Below are 16,296 nucleotides of genomic sequence, written 5' to 3'. Positions count from 1 at the left end.
ATTCCGATGCCTGGGTCCTTCCATATTCTACCAGGAAGGGCTGCCCACAGGGAAGCGTCACCATTTCTGGCTGGGAGGAGGCCACCAGGGGAGACAAAACCACAGAATCCCTTCCAGCCATAGGATTCTGCTTGCCTGCCATTTCTTCAACCAGCCATTGACTCTAAGTGGACCTGGAAAACCTATGCTCGACTGCCCTAGGCCTGCGTTTTCAAGCTCTCTGGACCATGAGTTCTTAACTTGAAAGTTTAAACCAGGAAACAGGGGGACAGGCCCTAAATAGGGGTCACGACACGCACTCCAAGTTCATCTTCTCTTAAAGGTTGGGAGATGCATGTCCCGGCCAAGTCAGTGTTCAGTTCACCAATGACCACTCTGTATACTCCTCCAGGGAAGAATACATTGTAAAGAAGAACCATACAAACAAATGTTCTTAACGCCAAGATTATACTGATGACTATTTCAGCATCAGGATGGTTCAGAAGGCCCTGGGGGTCCCCCGGGGCAGGTATGAACCTTAATCTCGCTGCTTCTCCTGCTGGGAGGTGTCAGGGACGAGATCAGGAAGCAGCCTGCTGGGATTTTACTATTATCATCTTCCTGTAAAATTAGATTCTGTGTGTTCCACACAGTGGACAGGGGCGGGGCCTGTGAATCTGCCAAAAGAATTGGGGCTGAAATGCCAGCTAGTGCCAGTGGCTGCCAGGTCTCAGGCCTGGGAGTCCGTGGTCTCCGGCAGGGAAATGGAGACTGGGAGGGAAGATTCAAAGAGAGTGAACGCTGACAGCCTGGTCCTGAGGAACCAAATAGAAAAACTACAGAGAGATAGACAGATGGATGAATGGATGGACAGACAAGACAGATGACAGATTAACTGAAGAGCTGGCGAATCTCACTCCAAAAGCAGGGTAGCTGCATGTGGCTTTATGTAAGAACGGCCATCTTGATTCCTTTTCAGAATAAAACAAGGTGCCAGCCGGTCAGAGAAACAGCCTGTGGGCCCAGGAGGAGTGCTGACAGTGATGACATGGTCTTCCACAGTCTACCGATGTTTTGTTTTCTTCGTTGAAGTATACAGTTGACTTACAATGTTGTGTTCATTTCTGGTGTATAGCGAATTGACTCCGATGTGCGTAAGAGTCTGCCGTTATTGTCGCTCAGCTGCTAAGTCGTGTCTGGCTCTCTGTGCCTCTCACAGACTGCAGCATGCCAGGCTTCCCTGACCTGCACTCTCTCCGGAGTTTGCTCAAACTCACATCCATTAAGTCGGCGAACCTGGGTCTCCAGGATTGCAAGCAGATTCTTTACAGTCTGAGCCACCAGGGAAGCCCCTTTCCCATTTCAGGTTATTGCAAGACATTGCATATAGTTCCCTGTCCTGTAGAGCAGGACTTTGTCATTTATCATTCACTTATGGTTACCTGATGTTCATTAACCAGGCTTTTTTAAAGAACAAGAAAGAGTTCCATTTCAGATGATTATAATTTGAAGGCGTTTTTTGGCACTTAACAAAGGAGGTGAAAGATGAAAACCGTACAGGGAACAAAGTTTCAGCTTCAGGACAGAGGCTGTCTCCCACGAGGGAGAGACAGAAAGGGAGAAGCGAAGTGGGCTGAGGCATCGGCTGTGTCTTGAAAGCTCTACTGTCTTTGAAATGGGGAGAAAACCATGCAAATGTGGCAAAATGACAAGTCCCTGTAAAATCCGGGGACTGGGCACATGAGTCTCTCTGCTGCCGTTCCTCTGCTTTTCTGATTGGTTGACACACTGCACGATTAAAATTTTACTGGTGAACCCAAAGGCTCTATACCAAAAGTCTGTGCTGTTTGACCCAGCCCTTCTCCTTCTGGAAACGAATCCTAAGGGTGGAACGAAGGGTGTGCCAGGATGGTGGACACGTAGCCATGAGAATACCCGGGCAGGCATATCTCACGTGTTCAGTGAATGCTCCTCACTGTGTGATTGGGGAAATCTGTTTCTGTCTTTTGTATTTTCTAGGTTTTCTACTACAAACACATGCTGCCTCTTGTAATGAGAAAATAAGTTAGGAAGCAGAAGAGAGAAGAGATGAAAGAAGTCTCGGTCATGTTGAAAAGTCACCGAGGTGCAGCCTCAGTCCAGCTTTGCAGGATAAATGAGATATTACTGTATTACCACAGTTAATATGATACACTTACTATGGTTGTTTTCCCCGAGGCAGGTGGGCCTAATATTACAATCTTCGGCACTGTGGAATGAAGAGATTTGAATGTCACTGTTCAGTATGACAAAAAAAAAAAAAGAAAAAAAATCCCTCTCGTGTCTGCAGAGCTCTGGGTATATTTATTTCTCTCCTCCCCAGATTTCATTTTCTGGGAGTGATGCAGTCGTTTGTAACCCAGCGGTTCTGAGACGCTCCCACCATAGAACGTATCCTGTGTTTAGAGAGGTAAGTGATCACTGAGATGGTTAATTCTTCTGTCTCCAAGGGGACGTGGACACAGTAACTTGTTTGCCGAACTAATAAATATCCAGAACAATTGGGATTTCAAACACCATAAAGCATTTTAAACAGGGACTTTGTCTCAGGGACACGCTCTCAAATAAAGCTGTATTTTATGTAAATCGACTTTCAAAGGTGGGTTTTTTTTTTAATATTTATGCCTTTTTATTTAGCAAGTTGTATTCCCCATCATGTTACAGAAGGAAATAATAGGGAAAAGCCTGGAGTGTATGAGCCAGATTTATAAAACCCCAGATAGGAAAGGCTTTGTTTTCAAATATGGATATTTCTATGCAAATGGATACTGCTGGCTTCACTGTGGCACTCCTGGCTCTGGAAGGTTCCTGGCCCCTGCAGAAGCCCTGAAGACACTCGTGGACTAGGGAGCAGGTACTGGCCATTGGAAAAGAAGGAAAAAACCCAGCATCTAAAGAAGATGGCTGGAAGGTGTGCGCTTGGGTCAAAACAAGGGTAACAAGATGTGGTGTGTGGACTCCAAGCTGGTTCCCCCCTGGGTGCCACGCTGATGATGTCACCCGTCCCCTAACTGCGGGGAGCGAGAAGCATCAGCACCCGGGAGGAAGAAGGGCGGAAGCCGGCCTCTGGCTCCACCTGTCGGCCTGGCCCCGTCCCACCCCTAGGGACAGGTGAACAGGTGTGCACAACAACCCATGGGGCCCGTTCCTGCCAGGCCTCTGAGAAGGAGCCACATCCATGCAGAGACCTCCTAGTTTGAGAGTGGACACAGAGAAGGAACTGGAGGGTCCGTGTGGCCCGTGAACTCATGATCAGCACACCAGTACCCAGCCAGGCTGCTTGGGTTTGAAGAGACTTTTGCCTCAACTCCACAGCCCTTTCTCATTTTCAGGGGAAATGTTGAGGGCAAGTTCAAGGTAATTCACCAATTCACTCCACAAACACTCATTGAGCACCTCCTCCAAACTTGCATGGGGCTGAGTCTTCTGGGAAGAGCATGGAAGCCACACCAGGTGGGCGAGGTGATTGCTTCGGCGCAGACCTGGGAGGGAGCAGAGCCTCTGCCCAGTCTCTGCAAGGGAGCAGTCTCTCAGAGGACCACGAATGAGGCCGCACACACTGCTGCTGCTGGATTCCTGCATGTCCCCAGCTGATGGCTTTAGAACAAACACTGTCACGGCCCTCATTTCTAAACCTGGTCCATTGGCCCCACGGTGTGAAATGTAGGTAACCTGCTCCTTGCGAGCCTGGATCCTGGGCGGGCGATGCGATCAGGGATGAAGGACAGGAGGGTGCCTGCTGCAGGACGCGTGGCCGTGCTCCAGCCCAGCAAACCCCTGCACACCCCCTCCCCTCCAAGCCACACTCGGCTGGTGGGCCTCCGCCCTCCACAGCTGCCAGGGTTCTTCTGGCCATGGGGGGCCCTGTGCCCCCTTAAGTACCCGTGGACCCCTGTTGAGGGGCCTGACCTCCGCAGGAGCTGGAATGTGCCCTGGGCACCCTAAGAGCCACCTTCGCTGGGGATCCAGGTCACTCAGAAGCCCTGGGCAAGCCTCTCCCTTCATCTTGGACTTCTCGTTCTGATGACGCTCTTCCCATCTTCCTACCTGTCACCTGTCACCTCCCCAACAGGGGTGCCCTCCTCACCTCCCTCCATTCAGCCCCCAGCCCCACTGGGTTCCTCCCCTGGGATTCTCCTGACTGAAGGGTGCTGCTGCCATGCTAAGTCCCGTCCACCTGCTGAGCAGTGGAGAGGGTGTCTCGGCTGCAGGGACCACGTCTCACCTTCCCCCCAGCAGCTAGAACCGCGAGTAACCAAGCACACCGCAGGGCCTCCGATGGCCTGTCCTTGGCTGTCCCCCTGTGGCTGCTGAGTGTCTGGTCGCCTTTGTCACCACCATTCCTACCTCTTTGCAAAGGCACTTTCTGCCAGTCGGCACTCTTGGGTGCAAGCCGCGGGACGTGGACCGGGCTGAGTTGTGTAGAGGCGGGTTTATTCACAGCCCAGCATGGCTCAGAGAATCCTGCCCAGGCAGGAGCCAGGCCCCAAGGGCGGTCACCGAGGGGTGCAGGGGGGACAGCCCTGCTGCCCTGGACACCTGGCCCAGTAGCCTGAGCCCAGAACACCATTCACACACAGGGCCCACAGGGGCTGCCCTGCCACCACCCGGCCACAGCCACTGTGGGCCCTACAGGCCGCCAGGGAGAGCACCTCCCGGCCATGGGGCGGTGAAGCTCAGGACGCAGGCCCAGGGCAGGCAAGGGATGTTCAGCTGCGGGGCTGGGAGCCAGGACGGAGCTGTATGGCCCAGCCTCTCTCTGGCCTTGGAACCCGGCCAAGGCCTTCCCGGGTGCCCCAACCAGAGGAGAGAAGCAGTGGAAGGTGGGTGAGTCTGGAAATGAGGTGGCTTTGGGAACACCTGATCAGGGCAGACTGGAACTGGGGTACCAGGGGAGGTTGAGGGGAGGCACAGCGTTAGGGCAGCAAGGATGGGGGGTCAAGGGTGGTGGGCCTGGCGTGTTAGAGCAAAGAGCTTGCGCAGACCACAGGGAGAACGCCCACTTGCCAAAGCCAGAGGAAGGGAGCAGTGGGCTGTGGGTCTGGCCTTTGTGCCCGCCACCCTGCTGCCCCTCCAGGGCTCTAACCCCCAGCCTCCGCCATAGCACCTGAGAACTTGGGCAGGACCCAACAAGGCTCAGGGTCCGAGGGACCGAGGAGAAAGGGGGACTGCACCTTGACAACAGCGTTTCAGGAACAAGCGGACTCCCAAGTCATACGCTCGTTTTGACAAAGTTACGAGGCTCCACAGCTGCTGGGGAAGGCCCCCCTCAACCCCAGCCCGCCTTCCGGGCTCCTGTAAGTGGCACCCAAATTGTACACATCTCTGAAAATACTTTAAAAGGGGAACATTCACACTGCCTTTCTCTCCACCTAGTTTCTCGCACACATTTATGTGATTAATTTCAGTTTCTTAAAATCTTAACACCTTGAAACTCCAGCCCTGCTCATGAGTAATTATTTATAAACAGTGTCATAAAAGGCTGCTTGACTGCCAAGAGTAATCAACTTCTTCAACCCACTTCAAAGGAAATCAAAAAACCTTTCCATCCACAGAGCCTTTTGAGGTTTAACTAGGAGCATGATTTAAAATTCACAAGAAAACCCTTAGGTATTGGAGCTCTAATACACAGCTTTCTTGGACAAACGTTTGATAAAAAACGAAACACACCATTATATACACCATTGCCTGCTTTAATATTGCCCAGGGCTACTGTAAATGCTCACTTTGTACTAAATCTGCTTTTCTCGCAGCGAAGGGGCTGCCAGCCCTGTGTCAACGGCTCCCCCATCCCCTCACGTGCACACGCAGCGCCAGGAGCCCAGAGGCTTCTGTCCCTCTACACTGGCCACTGGCCACGTCGCCACACATCACAGGGAACCCCCACCCACCCAACACGCAGGCCGAGGAGGCAGGGGGCTGAGTGCCTGGCTGCAGGTGACACAGACCACTGTACGGCTGGGAGAAGGCAAGGCCGACTGACCCGCTAGCTCAGGGCCACAGGGGTGCTCGCTGGACACCAGGGGGCCTCTCCAGGCCCCCGTCCTCTTTTAGAACCACGAGGGGGGGTGCGACTCTTTCCGGCTTTCCTTCTCCTAGAGAAATCCCAGGAGCGTGGTCCTCTCCCATCTTCCTCGTCCTCCCCTCCTTCTCCCGCATCTTTGCTTCACCTGGAGGTGGAGGCCTGGGCATGGGAGGGACACCAGAGATGCCCTCTCTTCACTTAAGCAGTGGGACTTGAGCCAAAGGGCGAAGATGTGCCCGCGTCCCTCTGAGCTGCCGGCCCAAGGCGGGGGAGTGGGCTTGGAGGGCTGTGGGAACAAGCTGACTCCTCCAACCTGCGGTTCCTGGGATCCAAAGACTCGACTCCCTGAGACAGTGTCTGGGCCCAAAGCCTAAGGCTCCAGGCATGGGGGAGGACAGTCAGAAGCCCCCACCCCCAGCTCTAGCTGAACGAAGAGGGTCTGAATTCTCCACCCCACTGGAGAGGGACAGAGCAGTGTCACATGGAGAAAGGAGGAAGGGCTCTGCTGAGGGCAGCCTGCGGATAAATGGAAGGGATGCTGAGGAGGTGGGGAGGGGTGGCCCAGGGCACGGGACGGCCGGCGCCCGAGATGAGGGCCCAGCTGACGACAACTGCATCGTGGCTAAAACAGGAAGGTGATGTCTGGATTTCATTCTGGTGAAGCAGTCAGTTTGACACTGAAAGTCGTAACTGCACAGAGAGGAGCAAGACGAAAGCGTAAAGACGAGTGGTACCTTGGATGTCAGGCTCTTGAAGTTCTGGCGGGGAGACTGGTGAAGCTGTGAGCTTGGCGGCAGGGGCACACACAGCGCGGCACACACATCCCTGAACAGAACTCTTCAAGCCGGAAGTAGGAAGTACCGCCGCAACCAGACCATTACATACACCCTCCAACGCAGAGTGCAAAGCGTTCTTTTCTCAAGTACGGTTTTAGTCTGGAAAACTCTCACTGGGCTTCGCGCAAGGGGATACTTGCCCGGCATCACCTGAAGTCCAGTGGGAACCTCCAGGCCTCGGCGTCCCTTCCACTGACACCACTAGGGACCAGGCTAGGGCTTGGCCGCCTCCATCTCAGCGACCAGACATGCCCGTTTTAGAGAGGAACCTGAGGCTTTATTTGGCCTTTAACTTTTACTTTCTTTTGACTGTGCTTTGCTTTATTGATTGGGTGGGGGCGGCATGAGAGGGGAACACGGGCAGAAGTGCCCCCTGCATCCCTTGGTAACAGAGCTTAGCAACTCCAGCTCCAAATGACATGGGGGCGGGGCGGAGGGTAAGGCTGCAGAACACCTTCCTCCAGACAACAGAGGCCACTTGGCGAGGCGGGGGCACCGAGCGGGGGTCTGCAGCAGGACCGCCAGGAAGCAAGGGGGCTTCTCACCCCCACAGAGCAGCGGAGCCACCCTCCCTCCCACACCAACCAGACGACCAGGTAACCGAGGCCCCTTAGAAAAGTCCCCACGGGGCAGAGCGGATCAACCCCCAGCCCCGCCACCCCTGCTCGGTCTCCACCTGGGGCACTCGGCAGCTCACACCCAGTGTAGACGTGCGATTCTGCCTCCCTGGGAGCTCGGGAAAGGACAGTGTGGGGTGCTCCAGGGCGGGCCCCCAGAAGAGGCCAGGCGTGCCTGGGAACCTGTGGGCTCCGAGTCTCCTCTCTCTCACCATTTTTTAAAAAAACGACTTCGCTTCCCTTCTCATGTGAGGCCTCTGCCCCCGCCACGGGCATCTCAGGCCTCTGTCCCTCTCGGCTGCACCACTCGCTTCACTGCTGCACCGGGAGCGCCTTCAAAGCAGCTAATGCTCCGTGAAAGAAACATCAAAGCTGCGGGACACCGGCCTCCCTGGCAGCTCACGAGGGACAGCCACGCTCCTCCGCTCATGTGCCTCCACTCGGCAAACTGACCGCAGGACAGAGCGCCTCCTCTCCCTCCTCCCTGTCCCGAGTGCCTGCCTTGGGTCTGGCTGGCCTGCATTCACTCGGGCAAGGTTTGGGGGAGCTCTGGAACTCATTAACAGGAGCCCGTAACAAGACCATCAGGAAGAGCCGAGCGCGGCCTGTCTGGGTAGACCAGAAGCCACACTTACACCTGACAAGTGGAGTGATCACAGAGCTTAAACCCAACAGGCGACATCAGCTGGGGCGTGCCAAAGCATTAATAATTGATTCCGTGGGCCATTCGGAGGTTTCCATTTTAATCACTTGGCAAGAGCATTTGTATGAGTTGTGCTCCAGAAGAAATGACAGCATTTTTTTCAATTAACCACCTCCCCAAGTGGTCAAAACCTGTCCCCATCCCTGCTCTGACCTCCCTTTTAGGCACAGGAAGGGCAGAGTGGTTCCCAGGAGGCAGAGGGAAGGGACAGCTGGGAACAGGGGAAAGGGGAGGCCCACTCTGGTGCTCACCATAATCGTTGTCTCGTTGCAAATGATCAATCATGAACGGGATGGGGTCCTTGGGCTGGTGGATCAGGAGCTGCTCCAGCATGTTCTGTGGGCACAGGGTAGACACTCAGGGGGTTGACGCCTGCATGGACACCCAAGGCCCCTGGCTCCGGTGGCCAAGCAACCTGGCATCGCTATGGATACCAGTTATGGGGCATGATCTCTTCCCTGCCTCCCACCCTAGTGGGTGTCTGCCTCAGTCCCTGGGAGCAGAGGTGTGAGGGACAGGCCACATGGGTCTTGCTGGGAGTGGGGGCACCTGGAAGGAGGCGGAGCTGGAGGGAAGTGCCCTTGACTCAGAGCAAGTAGTCCTGGGGCCCTTGCCCCTCAGCTCCTTTGTGGCCCCCCCCAGACCAGCCTTCTCTCCACCCTTCTCCTGCAGGGCACCCATCCACCCCTCAGAGCCCTTGCAGATGCTGCTCCCTCAGCATCAAACACTTTTCCCCATGATGCTCACTAGGTCAATCCTGCGGCACGCTCCTCTAGCCAGCACGCATCCCCTTTATTGCCTCACCCACATCTCAGTGCCCAGCACCACCACAGAAGGGGCCCCACACAGAGCGTGTGCTGGGTGACGTGGCCACTGCTGCTACCTGCGTCTGTCCAGTGTGGGACAGGGTATGTACTAGCCAGGTATCTAAAGAGACTGTCTGGCCATTTAATTCTAAAGTAAAGCAGCTTCCATGGTTCCAGAACAAAAGGCACAGAAATGAACCAGGTAGCTGAGAGCAGTGCCAGTGCACAAAGGAGCAGCCTTCTGCCTTAGGGACAGGCAGGCAGGGGCTGCAGCCCTTTTCAGGCAGACGGAGAACGGCGCAGCAGAAACAGCACTGAACGGCGAGAAGGCCCAGCCCCGCTCCGCATCCCACCAGGCCCTTCCCCTCTCCGGGCCTCAGCTTCCACACCTATTAAGACACAGTTGGACACGATCCATGGTGCTGTGGTGCTGGTGAGACCATCTGAGATGATTCTAGATAGCTCACAAATGAATATTCTAAAATCCACTTTTACACAGCTGCATATCTAATGTGTATTAGAAAAATCAGTACATCAAACCTTAGGATGAGGTAAAATAAATTGATTTTTTTTGAGTGGGCTGGTTTAAAGAAATGATGACGTTACAATGGAAATGTTGTTGGTTACGTGATCTATACCTGTGGTAAAATTTCAGTGTGTGGCGTGTGCGTGTGCACATGCTCACTGACTCAGCCACAGCCGAGTCTTGGCAACTCCATGGACTGTAGCCCGCCAGGCTCCTCTGTCCATGGAATTTTCCAGGCAAGGATCCTGGAGAGGGTTGCTATTTCCTTCTCCAGAGGATCTTCCCCACCCACGGATTGAACCTGCATCTCCTGTGGCTCCTGCACTGGCAGGTGGATTCTCTACCACTAAGCCACCTGAGTGAGTGAGTGAGTGAAGTCGCTCAGTCATATCTGACTCTTTGAGACCCCATGGACTGTGACCTACCAGGCTCCTCCGTCCATGGGATTTTCCAGGCAAGAATACTGGAGTGGGGTGCCATTTCCACCTGAGAAGCCCCAAATTTCGTAGACTCATACAAAAAAAAAGGGGGTGCTCGTAAAAACGGATGAAATTCAAATAAGGTCTGTAGCCTAGTTAATAGTATTGTGCCCATGTCAGTTTCCTGGTTTTGACAATGAACTACCCTTACGTTAGATGTTATTACCTGGGGAAGCTGGCGGAAGGATACACTAGAATTCTGCGCTACTGCGTAACTTCCGGTGGGTCCAAAATCATTTTAAAATAAAAATGCTAAAAAATGAAAATGATGAAAAACCATGTAGGGAGCACAGAAATGACTAAGGACTGGAAATAATGGACTAAAAGCTTCCTCAGGCTACCCCTTCCAACAATTGCTATGAGAGACACCAGATTCCCTAAGAGCAGACTAGGGTGCCCCCAGGACTTGTCCGTGTCCTGCCCGCCACACCACTGAGGACTTAGGACTCAGCTAGCCATCTCCTCTACTCAGATCGGCCACTCGGTTTTAGAAATCTCTCGTGCGCCCTCTATCAGTGAACACTTTCCAAAGGAAGCCTATGTCCGCAGGAAAGATAGAGACGCGGCTTTCTCACTCTGAGCTCTGGTCTGAGCTGTCAGACGCTCAAATAGCCACAGGCATCACTGAGGAGGTGCCTCTGTGGATGGGGAGGGGTCTACCCGGAGGAGCAGACAAATGCTCCAGCTTCCCTCTGGCCCTCAGAACCTCTGAGTGGCTGAGAGATCCTCCAGTCCAGCTCCTGAAAGCTTTCACTTCCCCAGGATGCCTGGCTGGGGAAGATCCCCTGGAGAAGGAAATGGCAATCCACTTCAGTATTCTTGCCTGGAAAATCCCATGGAGAGAGGACCCTGGCGGGCTACAGTCCCTGGGGTCGCAAGAATCGGATACAACTTAGCGACTAAACCACCACCCTAATATGCAGAGGAGAAACCTGGAGAACAGGCTAGGGCGTGGCTTTGCCTCAGTTCACACAGGCAGTGGGTCAGTCAGGTCGGGAACTCAGGGTGAGGGCTTAGAAGCTTCCCTGAACTCTTGGCTCTGAGGAGAAAGGGCCGGGTGGGAAAAGCTGCTGTCCACACCACACGGCCGCTGTCCCAGGAGGCGGTCTTTCTCAGAGGATGGAGAGGCCACCTTCAACTCAGACACTCCCCAGCTAAGACACAACACCGCAGCCACCCTGGGAATGGTCAGCACCCGATGAGTCCCTTGGAAACCACCTCTTGCAACCTGGCGTTTCACAAACAGGGGAACTGAGAAAAAGGAAGGAACCTCTTCCAGGTCATCGACCTGACTGGGTCGGAGCAAGGGTCCAGTCACGGCCGGGATGGCCTGCCCCCTTTTCCTCCCTCCAGGGCCAGCCGAGTAGGGTCAAGGAGCATCCTTCGGTCGAGAGCTTCCTTGGGGGTACGAAGACACAGTAGTGTCGGACACCCCAAGTCGGGCGGCCTCGTGGCTAACAGACGTGACCCCTCCCAGATGTAGGGTCGCCAGCGCTTAGCCGGACCGCCGCCAAGATGGTCCCCGGCCACCGCCTGGTGTCGCGATGGGTCAGGGCTGCCCGGATCACCTGCATCAACTCGAAGACGTGGTTCGCCTCCCCATACTGGGGCATTTGCGGGGGAATGCGGTGAGGGGCGGTGGTCGCGTCCATGCTGCTTCGCAGCGCGGCCGCTCCCTGGGGACCGCTGTCGCTAGGGGCCCGCGTCATCAGCAGGCGCCACTCCCTGGGGACAGCCGTCGCTAGGGCCTCTGCGTCATCAGCACGTGACGCTCCCTGGGGACCGCCGTTGCCAGGGGCGCCACGCCGCTGCGTCACCAGCACGCTTCGCTCCCGCCCCCGCCCCCGTCCCTGGGGCAAGGCTGGCGCCGGGTCTCCTCAGCCGCACGAAGCAAGTGCTTTCCAGCTCTGGCCTCGCCCCCCGAATCTGCGCGCCTCAGCGGGGAACCCCAGGTCTCCTCCTGCTGCGGCCTCCTGGCTCAGAGGGCCCCCTCCTGTGCTGAGACACCCTACAGTACCCCGAGGACACATCGGCCCGGGAGAGGCGGGAGGCGGATCCTACTTCTGTTTCCGCCAAGGCGCCCCGGCCCAGGCGTTCGGTGCTCCTTGAGCCACCCCAGCTCCGCTCACTGGGCCTCAGTTTCCCTGTCTTTAAAAGAAAGACGCTGGGGTAGATGTGGGGCCGTTCAGTTCAGGCGCTCGGTCGTGTCCGACTCTTTGCGACCCCCATGGGCTGCAGCACGACAGGGCTTCCCTGTCCATCACCAACTCCCGGCCATGTGGGGCAGGGTGTTTGAAAAAGGAAGGACTGGTGTGTGCCTCGACCCCCGGCCCAGCGGGCAGCTCCGGCGGCGTGGGCGGGACTGCCACGTGACCCGATTGCTGTGGCAGCGGCGGTAACAATCAAGCCCGCGGCCCCGCCCCTTCTCACCCCTGCTTTCCCCACCCCACCCACCCCTCCTCACAAGCCCCGGGAAGGGCCTCGCCGCCCCTCCCGGGCCCCAGACACCCGCGGAGACTCTCCGGCTTCAGGGCGCTCCATTGAGTGAAGGCCGCTCTAGGACAACCAAGGTTAAAGCAGGCCTGGGGAGGGCCACCCAAGCCCTGATTTGGAAACTGGGGGGCGAGGGGGGTGGTGCTGGAGAATGGAAGGGGGCTGCTGCCGCTGACCCGAGACCGATGGTGTGAGACGCGATGGGGGGAAGGAGGTCTGCGAATCGTGTTCATCCCGGGTGGGGGGTGGGGGGCGCGGGATGGAACGCCTGATAGCGGCCACGGCACTGAAATGGAAGCTCTAGCTCTTGTCCAGTTGCTCTTCTCAGGAGGAGCCGCCTGTTTTTGAGCTGCACTCTCGACAAAACTGTGGGGTCTGTGAACATTATGGAGAGGGAGTATAGCATAGTCAATGCAGACTGCGCAGAGTTCAAATCCTGACTCCACTCAACTAACGGTGCCAGCCTGCCCTGGGCCTCACTTCCCTCCCCTATGGAGTGGGGATTATGGAAGATTCCATGAGCTAATGTATCAGAAGTATTAGTAACTGATGTGTAGTGAATGAGCAATGCATAGCTGCTACTCTTAGAGATATTATCTCACTGAATCTTTGCACCAACCCTGAGAAATAGGTACCTTTGTTCCATTTTACAGATGAGAAATTGGAGGCTCAGAATGGTGCAAAGTTGTTGGCTGAGCCATTTCCCCTCTCTGGGTCTCTTTCCTCATCAGTTGTCAATCACAGAGCATTAGAATGAATCATAAGAGTCCTTGAGGAGCTTCTAATTCAAACTCCCTCATTTTACAAATGAATAAACTGAGGCTCTTGAGAAATCTGCATGCAGGTCAGGAAGCAACAGTTACAACTGGACATGGAACAACAGACTGGTTCCAAATAGGAAAAGGAGTACGTCAAGGCTGTATATTGTCACCCTGTTTATGTAACTTCTATGCCGAGTACATCATGAGAAGCACTGGGCTGGATGAAGCATAAACTGGAATCAAGATTGCAGGGAGAAATATCAATAATCTCGGATATGCAGATGACACCACCCGTATGGCAGAAAGTGAAGAACTAAAGAGCCTCTTGATGAAAGTGAGAGAGGAGAGAGAAGAAGTTGAGCTTTAGCTCAACATTCAGAAAACTAAGATCATGGCATCCGGTCCCATCACTTCATGGCAAATAAATGGGGAAACAGTGGCTGACTTCATTTTTTCTGGGCTCCAAAATCACTGCAGATGGTGACTGCAGCCATGATATTAAAAGATGCTTACTCCTTAGAAGGAAAGTTATGATTAACTTAGACAGCATATTAAAAAAACAGAGACGTTCCTTTGCCAACAAAGGTCTATCTAGTCAAGGCTATGGTTTTTCCAGTAGTCATGTATGGATGTGAGTTGGACTATAAAGAAAGCTGAGTGCTGATGCTTTTGAACTGTGGTGTTGGAAAAGACTCTTGAAAGTCCCTTGGACTGCAAGATCCAACCAGTCAATTCTAAAGGAGATCAGTCCTGGGTGTTCATTGGAAGGACTGATGTTGAAGTTGAAACTCCAATACTTTGGCCACCTGATGCGAAGAGCTGACTCATTTGAAAAGACCCTGATGCTGGGAAAGATTGAGGGCAGGAGGAGAAGGGGATGACAGAGGGTAACATGGTTGGATGGCATTGCCAACTCGATGGACATGAGTTTGGGTAAACTCTGGGAGTTGGTGATGAAGAGGGAGGCCTGGTATGCTGCGGTCCATGAGGTTCCAAAGAGTCGGACACGACTGAGCGACTGAACTGAGGCCCAGAAAGGGGAAAATTCTAGGCCAAGGTCACTCATAAATCCAAGGCAGAGCCAGCCTTCCAATGCATATTCACTGGAAGGACTGATGCTGAAGCTCCAATATTTTGGCCACCTGATGCGAAGAGCCAACTCACTAGAAAAGACCCTAATGCTGGGGAAGATTGAAGGCAGAAGAAGGGGTGACAGAGGATTGATGGTTGGATGGTGTCATCAATTCAGTGGACTTGAGTTTGAGCAAACTCCAGGAGATAGTGAAGGACATGGAAGCCTGGTATGCTGCAGTCCGTGGGGTCACAGAGTCAGACATAACTGAGCAAACGAACAACAACAACAAAGAGCCAGCCTGGAACTCAGTTTCCTGACTCCTAGCCAAAACCTTTCCAGCAGCCACCAGCCCAGAGACACAGCCTCCAAGGGAAAAGGGCTCTCCCCTCAGAACTGCCTCCTCAAAGCATGCACACCTTGGTAGGCTTGTCAAGTCAAATCCAACTGCAGAGACAGCTGGGGAAGAGAAGGAAGAAGCCTCCCTCTGAACAAAGAACACAACCACCAGGCCTGCAATTTGCACTGGGGAGGTTTAGCTTGCTTCCTGGACATTTCTGAAGTGACTTGCCTTTCTCCTCATTTATTTTAAGCCCTAGGCACTTTTCATACCATGATTTAATCTTCTTTAACAGCCTGGAAAAATACAAATCAATTAAAGCTGAAACTCTAGTGGGTAATCACTTTTTCCTTCCTCCTCCTCCAGATCGAGAAGCGCCTGCATCCCCTGCCTTTCATCTAGACTAATTTGACTGCGGTGACTCTTGTTCAAGGGACAGTCACTTTGGATAGCTTGTTACAGCTCCCCGCACGACATTCCTGGTGCGCATGTCACAAGTCAATAGGATCAAGAACCAAGTCGGTTTTGCTCTCAGGGGCTCTTGGGGCCACCAGCCGAGGTAGGGCTGTATCCCTGAAGAACTTGGCAAGCCCAGGAGGGCAGCAGAGAGCGGGGTACCCTGAATTCTAGTCCTCGTTGCTTTGTGATGGGGAAACGGAACAGTCTCACACAAGTGGAAGCGAGGCATTGGGTCTGGGTAGTGTAGGCCCTTGATATCCACACCTCACCCACCCACCCACCTCCAGCCTCAGTCAGTCTGGTATCCGGTGTGTTTCTCTCAGTGGACCCTCACTGAGGTGGGGACAAGAGGGGAGGTAACCAAGTAAAGATCTCAGGCTCAGTGAAATCGGGCAGAAGTGAGTGGGACATCTGGGTTTGCTCACCAGCTGCCAGACCTCAGCTCTGTTGTCTGTCCTGTGGGAATAACTGTGGTACCTCATTCAAGGGGCTGTGGCAAGCATCTGAGATGAGGCTTGTCCAGGGTTTACCTAGAGCCTCACTGAGTAGCCGGCTGTTACTAGGAGGACTGGGGCGAGCCACCTGGGATCTCGGTGAAGGCTGAAGCTCGGCTCCCGTTCGGCCTCCCCTGCACCTGCCTAACTCCTGCACGTGCCCCTCCTGCAGGCCACGTCGCCCTTCTGGCCACCCCCACCCGTCCCTCCCACTTTCTTTGCTCCTTAATCCATTCACTCACTGTCTGCCTCCCACTCCTGACGTCCCTCCAGGTTAGGCGTCTTGTCTGTTTGGCTGAACGCTGTGTGCCCAGTCCAGCACCCTGCAGGTGTCTGACCCCTGGCAGGCGCTTCAACATGAATGAATGACCACCTTAGGTGCTCCGCACCTTCTGTGCTAGAAGCTTCCGTGGATGCCCTCACAGCTCTGCCCTCACGTGGGGCCTCAGCCTCGCCCTGCGCACAGCCTCCACCCTCTGCCCAGGACCCCACCACCTCTGCTTGCCTGCCTGCCCACCCTCCTCTCCAAAGCCTGCCTTTTCAGAACTTCCTCCCCGAGGAGGCCGAGCCGTCAGCAGCCCCTGCGGCTTTTTGTGTGTGGGGGGCACACATCATGCTTGCTTTTACCTATCTTGATTGCTGAGTTCCTGGCACCCCCTTACCTTTT

The 16,296-nt window shown here is 54.5% G+C and overlaps 1 protein-coding gene across 2 annotated transcripts in view; it reads right to left on the bottom strand.

The window, feature by feature from the left end:
- Window positions 1–11,662, bottom strand: part of AK8 (adenylate kinase 8) — a 133,058-nt gene extending 121,396 nt beyond the window's left edge. Inside the window, exons 1-3 of one of the 2 annotated variants that reach the window (XM_068979688.1) lie at window positions 11,579–11,662; window positions 8,451–8,535; window positions 2,178–2,227 (exon numbers count right to left, since the gene is read on the bottom strand). In XM_068979688.1, coding sequence (XP_068835789.1) covers window positions 2,178–2,227; window positions 8,451–8,535; window positions 11,579–11,662 — 219 coding nt within the window. The remainder of the gene's footprint in view (window positions 1–2,177; window positions 2,228–8,450; window positions 8,536–11,578) is intronic. The other variant, XM_068979696.1, reaches the window with a different exon arrangement.
- Window positions 11,663–16,296: the final 4,634 nt, after the last annotated feature.

The sequence above is a fragment of the Capricornis sumatraensis genome, chromosome 1 (assembly GCF_032405125.1).
Source record: "Capricornis sumatraensis isolate serow.1 chromosome 1, serow.2, whole genome shotgun sequence".
Taxonomy (NCBI): domain Eukaryota; kingdom Metazoa; phylum Chordata; class Mammalia; order Artiodactyla; family Bovidae; genus Capricornis; species Capricornis sumatraensis.
This window is presented reverse-complemented; position numbering and strand designations above follow the sequence as displayed.